The sequence below is a fragment of the Miscanthus floridulus genome, chromosome 2 (assembly GCF_019320115.1).
Source record: "Miscanthus floridulus cultivar M001 chromosome 2, ASM1932011v1, whole genome shotgun sequence".
Classification (NCBI taxonomy): Eukaryota; Viridiplantae; Streptophyta; class Magnoliopsida; order Poales; family Poaceae; genus Miscanthus; species Miscanthus floridulus.
This window is the reverse complement of record NC_089581.1, coordinates 156637037-156645909: the sequence shown is the minus strand read 5'-3', so window position 1 is coordinate 156645909 and position 8873 is coordinate 156637037. Positions and strand designations below refer to the sequence as shown.

Here is an 8873-nt window from a genome sequence, read left to right as displayed (position 1 = left end):
ATGGTTGACTGGTATAAAGATAAGGTAGATATAGTGAAGGACGCATATGACAAAGGTTCTAAAAATTGCCAGATGGTATCTCCTGATATACAAAAGGATCTTGCAAAAGCTTGTGCAGAGGAAGTCACAACTGTCGTTATGGATGATATTCGAGGTAGAAAATTCTCGGTGCTTATTGGTGAGTCTAGAGATATATCAATAAAAGAGCAAATGGCAGTGATTCTAAGGTTAGTACTCCACAATTACAATTTATGCATATATTTTATTATAATTATTTCTACAATTATACTAACACATAAACAAATGTGCCGTGCAGGTTTGTGAATGATAAAGAGCAAGTGGTGGAGAGATTTCTTGGACTTCAGCATGTTCAGAGTTGTACAGCTATTGCATTGAAAGAAGCTTTGGTTAGTATGCTTTCAAGTTACAATTTGTCTATCTCTATGCTTCGTGGGCAAGGGTATGATGGAGCTTCTAATATGAGAGGTGAATTTAATGGGGTGCAGAAATTGATTCGTGATGAAAATCCTTATGCTTTCTATGTGCATTGTTTTGCCCATCAATTGCAACTAGTGATTGTTACTGTTTCGACTTCTAGTGTAGACATTGCAGATTTCTTTAACTATGTTCCTTTAATAGTCAGCAATGTGGGTGCATTTTATATGAGAAAAGATGCCTTGCTTGCAAAGCATCATGATGTGTTGCTAGAAAAGATTGAGAAGGGTGAGATTATGACTGGAAGAGGTTTAAATCAAGAAAGTAGCCTAGCTAGGCCAGAATATACTAGATGGGGTTCACATCTTAAAACTTTGCTTCGTATTTTGGTGATGTGGGAGGCTATCATAGATGTGGTTGAGATAGTGAAGAAAGATTCCATTAAACCAACAAATAATGGTGGAGCTTTAGGTTTAATTGGAAAAATGGAGAACTTTGATTTTGTGTTCATCCTGCATTTGATGATAGAATTGTTGAGCATGACAGATATTTTGTCACATGCTTTGCAAATGAAGGATCAAGACATAGTTGAAGCAATGCATTTGATCATGGGTGTGAAAGATAGCTTACAGGATATGAGGGAAAATGGATGGGAGCCATTACTCAAAAAAGTGAAAACATTCTGTGAGAAGAATGAGATTGAAGTGCAAGATATGGATAAGGAAATAAATGTTAGAGGTACATCTAGAAGAAGAAAACAAAAAGTAACAAACATGCATTACTATCATGTTGAGATTTTTCTTGTCGCCATTGATGCCATCTTGACTGAGCTGAATCATCGGTTCAGTGAGCTTTTAACCCAAGGAACTCCTTCTCTAATTTTGATGTGGACAAACTTGTGAGGCTTGCTGAAATTTATGCCGAGGATTTTGATATTGGTGAGCTTGTTGTTTTGCCTAGCCATCTTAGACAGTTTGTCAACCGTGTTAGAAGAACTCTAGAATTTCTTGGATGCAATGAACTTGGAAAAGTTGCTGAAATTATGGTCAAGACTAATATGAACACATCTTATAAATTGGTTTATCGTCTCATTGAGCTAATCTTGATACTACCGGTGGCAACGGTTTCAATTGAGAGGATATTTTGAAGTTATTTAGAAAGATTGATAATGAAAAGATCAAAAAGCGGTTTAAAGAGATGAAAAAGTGTCTTATGTTATTGCCTAAAAAATTAGTGGTACGATCTATTATCTTCTAAATTCATAATTTAGAGGTCCATATATATGTTTGACTAATCAATTTTGTCTATCTCTGTAGATTGCTACTTTGGATGAATAATATGTCAACATCAGGAGCCGTTTATTAGCTTCGTAATTGGACCTTTTGGTACGAATGAACTGCATCCTTTATTTTTTATGATGTACTTTGTGAATTTCATCGTTAATCGATGTTTTAAATATAAGATTACTTTAAGCTATTATATATTTGTTCATTGTGAGTGGTTATAATAGAGCTAAGTTGTTGTAGAACTTTTCTTTAGTTCCCCTAAATTTTTTTCTGTCCGTGCGGGCTAGGGATGCGTCCGGTCCCTCGCCGTCTCCGTGCGCAACCCCAAGTGGGTCGTGCGCGCCGAGCATGCTGCGCTGCTAGCTCCAGGCCTTGACGACCTTCGATTCACCAGGCGCCCCGCCGCGCGCTTCGACGACGCACAACTAGCCAAGAGCCCGAGGAGGCGTTGGGGAGCAATGGCAAGGCGGAGCTGCTCAGGGACACCGTTTCACGATTCACGGCAAATTTTGGTGTAAATTTCGTCGATCTCCACTCGCTGCCGGGGTGGATGCTGTAGGGGCACGTACAGTACGTCTCGTCTCACGGAGGCCGTGGTCGGGCATGTCACGGCGCCGTATGGCGTGCATGCGCTCCGCGCCTCGGCAGTCGCTTGCAGGCGTCACAGAACGGGACGGTGTGTGTGACCGGGCCGCTGTACACGCCGAGGTTCTTGGTGACGCAGACGTGGCGCACACCACGCACCACGCAGGACGAGACCCTGCGCGTGGCGGTTTCGTCATCGGCTCATCGCTCTCGGCCCCCGCGACGTGGACTGAGAGCTAGTATGGGATATCTATTCGAGTAATCGAGTCTGAGTGTATGCTTGTCATGATAGCAAGGATAAATTATCATTTCTGTCATCAACTAACTGCTGTAGGCCTTCAATGGCACATAATAAGAGATATAAAAATGCAATTCAATGAAAGTGACGATAATTTCCAGTGGCATGTAGTAGGGGATAGGTATAAGTCCCAATGGCGTTGAAGGAATTTTCTCAATTTTCTTTGGACACATCATCAGGTATCTAAGATTTTCAGTCCTCGTGCCCTGTCACCGTCCCATTAGTAGCACATGGGGGAATGGGTACCGCACCTACTGTCACTACAAGGCTCCCAACATCTATAACGACGTCCTGTAGTCCCCCGGCATGATTTGGAGCATCTTTGGAGACACGATTTGGTGCAGTCGAGCCAAGTTATCAACAAAAGGATTTTTAGAATCCAAAAAAACGGGTTGTCATTTGTAGTCGCCCAGCATGGATATTACTAATAATACCCACCGTCTATCACAAATTCACAACCCTAGTTTGACAGCAGATCGGCACAAGATAGCGCGCAGCTGAAAGGACTTGGCGGTCTGGCCACACAAATCTCTCACCACCAGGCGAGCTATCGCACTTGGAATGTTTTGACTCGCACGCAAGTAATACTCGTCGACTTTTCAGGGCATAACAGAGAAGGTACGGAATCAAGGTGAAATACAGTCATTTTTTGTACAAATTCAAGAGACCACCTTCTCTTCCCCCTTTTCCCCTGGAGGAAGTCAACCAGGCATGAGGAATCCTCCTCGCTACGCTTCTTCAGGTAGCCATGGCACACGCATGCATGATATATATGGGTACACACTCGCCTTGGCATCTCGATCTCCGACCTCCAGATAGGCAGGGCAGCAGAGGTCGGCAAAGCCATGCGATGCCAGAAGCTTACATAGGCTAAAGGTAAAGTACCGGTTACATTCCCCGTTGCTCAGATGAGAGAACAAACCTTTAGGGAAAGGCCTGAAGGCCGCAAACTAGAGCCATATAACGTCTTGGAACTGACTTTGATCACGGCTACACCTCTTCCTGCTGCGGAGCTGGGGCTGGGAGCGGTGGCAATTGGGGCGTCTGCTGCTGCTCTTCAGATTTGTTGTTCACTTTGATCTCCAGGAGACGCTCAACAGGCTGCCTGCAGATGGGGCACCGAGTGGTTTGGTACCTCAGGACCTTGGCGCATTCACTGCACATGCACTGCAGTAAAGACGGAAATAAAATGTCAGGGTTTAGCACATATGCTAATGCAACATTAAATCAGTTCTGAGAAAATGGAAGTTGCTTAGACATCAGTATGGTACTGCCCGCTTTTCTGGACCCATATTCCGAATATGGAATACTGTAGATCATATAGTTGGGACTTTGGGAAGCATATATTATCAAAAGATAACTCTGTGTTCAATCTGGAATACAGTCAAATAATGAAAACTTATACCATGTTACTTCAATAATAGACCGCTAGTTTCTAAAAAAAAGTGCAGTCCTTGAATAGATTGCCAGCAGACTTACCATATGCCTACATGGGAGGACAGTAGTATCCCTTGGCTCTGAGAGGCAAATAACACATTCTTTCCCTGGATCATTTGCATCAGCATCACCTTCCATGGAGTTCCCTATGCCATATATTTCTTGCAGTTCATACCTAGTTCCATTGACCCAAAGGATCTGGCAAACAACTCTTACTTGACAATCCCCATTTTCTTTCTTTTCAAACACGGCCTGAGTGATCTGTGAGTTAGGAGTTTTCATCTTTTGGTCATCCCCTTCTGATGGGTGATCAACAGACAATGCTGTTTCAGCTTTAACTGCAAGTGGATATACATCCATGTCCCCCTGCTTTAATAAATCTGATTCTTCAAACACTGAAAAGTCAATTCCTGTTCCTGAAGGTTGCCTGAATTTTTGACCAAGACCCTCTTTGAAGCTAACAGTAACGGGCTTAATTAGGTCTTCTTTCACTGCTGTTAGATTGCAGTTGAGCTCTTCCTTTGCAAAGAAGTAAACAGTCATGCTGTTCAAGGAAGCAAACAAAACAAATTGGTCACCTTACACAACAGCAAGAATATAACTTCTTTTGTTAGTAATAAGAAATTCAAGCAGCAAGGTTTGTCTCATGCTATAAAGATTGCAAATATCCTATATAGTAAATAGCTGTGCAGCTTTAGCACAAAGCGCTACAACCAAAAACTACGTAGAAGTATACTATGGCCTTGTTTAGTTGCTCCCACCTCTCAACTTTGGCACTATGCAAAAAGAAGATTCCCCGTCACATCAAACTTGTGGTACATGCATAGAGTACTAAATGTAGACGAAATAAAAAACTAATTGCACAGTTAGGTTGTACTTTGCGAGACGAACGTTTCGAGCCTAATTAGTCAACGATTGGACAATTAGTACTAAATACAAACGAATGCTACAGTGCACTACAGTGGCGCACAGTGAATCCGGCGGCGCCGAATTCGGCCACCTAAACGTGGCCTATGTTTGAACAAAGGGTTAAGTTAGTTGAGTAGGGAGTTGTGATCATATTATTATGAAAACTATGATTCAAGAAATATTGCAATCCATACAAATGCACAGATTCTTCCGCCGTTAAAAATTTAGGACCCCGTTACACTGTAAGATTTAGGATAAATTAAAACATCCAGGTGGCAACAACAATAAGTACCAACTTCTAACAAACAACCAACATGTTGCAAAAATGGTTGGGCTCAAAATGTTCCAAAATGGTCATGGAAGATTAGAATTAATACTAAAGCAAGGCTTATATCTTTGACCCTATAGTAACTAGTAATGCTGCTCTACAACAACTGAGGCTGCTGAAAGCTTAAGTATTTAGTACATGCCTGGTAATGAACGAAATATTTAAATGCAGGGCCAATCAAGTTAAGAATCAATGAACAGGAAATGATACACGAGAACAAAAGTGGTAGACATTAGGGCATACAGAATCTCTAGTGTTAACTGCTGACAATTCATTTGACAGCAGGGCGTCTAGTGTAAACTTGACAATTGACATCAAATTTCATTTTTTTAACCGAGAAAAGTGTGTTATATCTCCAATCAAGTTTCAAGGCACGATCACCCTACAGGTCTAGACTCTAGAGCGAAGAACTTATGCAGAAGGTCGTAGCTAGGGCTAGCATACTGCAGTGTCCTTTGCAAGGGCTAGCGCTAATCTACTAACAAGGATAAATAGATACTCGGATTGGGAAAAGAGGAGAAGCTAAACATTAAGGCAATACTGTGATAGGTTAATGCATAATGGAGAACTTATTGTTGGCTTGTATGCTTCCATAAAGAACAGGTCTCTAGACGGGGACAGGGTGCTCCCTTTGTATAGTTCTATTTAGTTTCTTTTATTAGTTACAAATTGAATTTTCAGTCAACAAATAAACGAAGGTCAACGATAACTAAAAAAGGTCCCCAACCTCAAGGACTGAAAGCATCAGCATCACAAGAGGCTGATTCCTCAAAACATCAACATCAATACACAAAGCAAAACAATATAGACAATAACAAAACAAAACAATATAGATTGCAGCAATTTCATACATGTACACATGAAATGAGAAAATTGCAAATTTATGACTCCAAACAACGTGATTCGCAAATATAGGACTCCAAACATCGTCTTCGTAAAAATAACCCTCGAAACGTTGGCTTCTTGATTTCCATGACATTTGGTGTATTAAGACTCTTTTCTCATCGAAATACATGTATTTGTTCCCAAAGTGACCCTTTTACCCTTTTGGTCTATACGGCTCTCTCATTCCAGCCCCCGACCTGTGGGCAGATAGAGTTGCTCGACTCTTGCAACGGGCTCCTCCTCCTGCTCTGCTGGGGTGCTCCACCACCTGTTGTCTGCAATCCTGTAACCAGCGAGTGGCTTGCTTTGCCCCAACCGAGCGAGGCCCCTGGGCAGTATGGTGCTCCAATGAGAGAGAACAAGTGGATCCGCTCTGCTGTGCTAGGCTTCGATCCCTCCTCGAATTTCCATGTTTTTCAGCTACTGGAGACAGAATTCGGCATAAGTGATTATAAAGTTGAGGCAGTGGAGATTTACTCATCTGAAACTGGAAGATGGATTTTTAGTGAATGTGGTTGGGGTGCGGATGAATGCCATCTCTTTGATGGCAGCATGACGTATTTAAATAGTGTCATACACTTCACTGTCCAAGGCGGTGCAATTGCTGCGGTGGACACCCAGGGAGAGGCATGGAGGGTCAACCGTGTGCGCCCGCAATTCAGTGAATGCTATGGCAATGGCTTCACTGGCCACTCTCAGGGGCGCTTGCTTTACATGTTTGATGACGACAAAGGGGATTTTTTGTCAGTCTATGTTCTTGAGGATAGAGGCAGCGAGGAGTGGACTTTCAAGCACAACATCAGCAAGGCTGATCTTTTTGGACCAAGAAAGTGGACCTGGGGGCCATACTACAAGGTAGTTGCATTTCATCCAGATGCTGAATTGATCTTCTTCTATGACTGGCAACGCAATAGACTGATCTCCTAAGGAAATACACGTATTTAGATGAGAAAAGAGTCTTAATACACCAAATGTCATGGAAATTAAGAAGCCAACGTTTCGAGGGTTATTTTTACGAAGACGATGTTTGGAGTCCTATATTTGCAAAGCACGTTGTTTGGAGTCCTAAATTTGCAATTTCTCCACATGAAATACAAATTAGATTAGAATACAACATATGTTTAATGTTAAGTGGACTGAATAAGTGAATAAGCACCTGCCGGCGACGGTGGCATCAAAGGTGAAGGCGACGAGGAAGCGGCCAGGGCACTCTTCATCAGGCTCGATCCGAAGCGTCTCCTTCTTAAGGTTGACATCGTTGCGGATAGTGACGGCCTTCTGGTGCTCAACGTAGGGCGTCGGCATAGGCAGATGCGGTCCGCAGGAGGGATACCGCCCAGCCCAGCCGGGGTAGTGGTGGGGGTGGGCGGGGGGCGGGGGCGGGGGCGGGAACTCGCCGGGGGCGGCGGTGGGTGGCCTGTGGTGGTGGTCGTACGGCGCCGGAAGGGGCACCGGCACGGATGGCGGGGGAGGCGGGTAGTAGTTCCCGTACTGCGGGTAGTACTGCGGCGGGTTGGGGTTAGGGTACTGGGGCGGGTACGGCGTGGCGGCCGCGAACACGTAGCGGTTGGGCGCAGTCTCCTGCGGCTGGGGAGGCGGCGGCGCCTGGTGGTGGTGGCCGTGGCCGTGGCCGGAGCTCCGACGGCGGTGACCAGCGGCAGCGCCTCCACCGTTGCTACCCGCGTTACCCATCCTCTCGCGCAGATCGATGCGGATAGCTCGGAAAAGGCCTCAGAATTGGATCTTGAGGCCTGGGTGCATCGGAATTGCAAACTGCCTCTTCTGCTCTTGAGAAAGCTCGCACAAATAAGCCAAAAAAGAAATCAGGGGAAAAAAGACTCGCGAAGAACTCCTCCGACTCCGAGGATCACAAGCTCAAAGGGGAGCGGGGTGGAATTGGATCCTGGCGCAAGCCTAGATCGATGCACAAACCTGGGAATGGTTCGAGCGATTCGATCGGGGTTGCGGGGGAGGAAAGGAGGAGACGATAAGGGAAGTGCTCACGCTTCTTGCTATTCCGCGTGTATTTTGGGCGTTATAATGGAGGGTTGCGCGGAAAGCACCACCACTGTCCTCCGTTGCTTTTCCGGTGGTTAAGGTTTGGCACACGCAAAGAAAATATAATTACCATGAGGTCCTCATCATTTTCTCCAAGTGCGCGCCCCGGACCTAGCTGAGGTTGCGACTAGCCATCCGAGGTCTGGTGTGGATGTCGAGACGCGCAAAAGGCCCTTACCTGGCGTGCTAACTGTCGGTGTTTCGAGTTGCCACCGACAAGTAAATTTCTAATATTGCACGTCTGGCTCGGATGATGTGCTTAGAGGACACGAGGTTTATACTGGTTCGGGCAGAATGTCCCTACGTCCAATTCGTTGCTGTTGCTCATGTTACTAGCACTGAAAGTTCATAGTAGGGGTTACAAACAGACGAGAGAGGGACAGGTCCCAAGTCTCTGGTGAAAGAAGTAAACGGATGCTGAGAGAGCTCGATTACTACTCAGTCGTATGTTCGGGGTTCGATGGGTTCATGATGGTTCGATCGGATCTAGCCTGAATCGATATGATGTGTTGCGATGCCCTTTATGGGACGTCCCGCTTTCTATTTTATAGGCCAAGAAAAAGCATGGGTTACAGCGGAGGAAAAAGAAGAACGAGAGAGAGAGCCGAAGGCCTTCAGGATCGCCGGGTCCTTTTTCTCCTTCATGCGGGTC

General features: G+C 44.8%; 2 protein-coding genes across 2 annotated transcripts; one reads left to right on the top strand and one right to left on the bottom strand.

Annotated features, from left to right (window-relative positions):
- LOC136537314 (uncharacterized) lies at positions 1–1768 on the top strand. Its single transcript, XM_066529329.1, has 3 exons — positions 1–227; positions 317–1173; positions 1752–1768. Exons 1-3 carry the CDS (start codon positions 1–3, stop codon positions 1766–1768), a joined length of 1101 nt encoding a protein of 366 aa, XP_066385426.1.
- A 1421-nt stretch (positions 1769–3189) lies between these two features.
- Positions 3190–8237, bottom strand: LOC136534397 (probable E3 ubiquitin-protein ligase LOG2). Its single transcript, XM_066526844.1, has 4 exons — positions 8096–8237; positions 7320–7945; positions 4084–4585; positions 3190–3771 (listed from the first exon to the last, which is right to left on the bottom strand). The coding sequence occupies exons 2-4, from the start codon at positions 7853–7855 to the stop codon at positions 3595–3597; spliced, it is 1215 nt and encodes a 404-aa protein (XP_066382941.1). The 5' UTR covers positions 7856–7945; positions 8096–8237; the 3' UTR covers positions 3190–3594.
- Between the last annotated feature and the right edge of the window lie 636 nt (positions 8238–8873).

What these genes read in the sequence shown, in the direction of transcription:
- LOC136537314 (XM_066529329.1), top strand. Translation starts at nt 1, where the DNA reads ATGGTTGACTGGTATAAAGATAAGGTAGATATAGTGAAGGACGCATAT. An exon ending in CAAATGGCAGTGATTCTAAG is followed by an intron (nt 228 to 316) that starts GTTAGTACTCCA and finishes TGTGCCGTGCAG; the next exon opens with GTTTGTGAATGATAAAGAGC.
- LOC136534397 (XM_066526844.1), bottom strand. Translation starts at nt 7,855, where the DNA reads ATGGGTAACGCGGGTAGCAACGGTGGAGGCGCTGCCGCTGGTCACCGC. An exon ending in GATGCCACCGTCGCCGGCAG is followed by an intron (nt 4,586 to 7,319) that starts GTGCTTATTCAC and finishes TTCCTTGAACAG; the next exon opens with CATGACTGTTTACTTCTTTG. An exon ending in TCCTCCCATGTAGGCATATG is followed by an intron (nt 3,772 to 4,083) that starts GTAAGTCTGCTG and finishes TCTTTACTGCAG; the next exon opens with TGCATGTGCAGTGAATGCGC.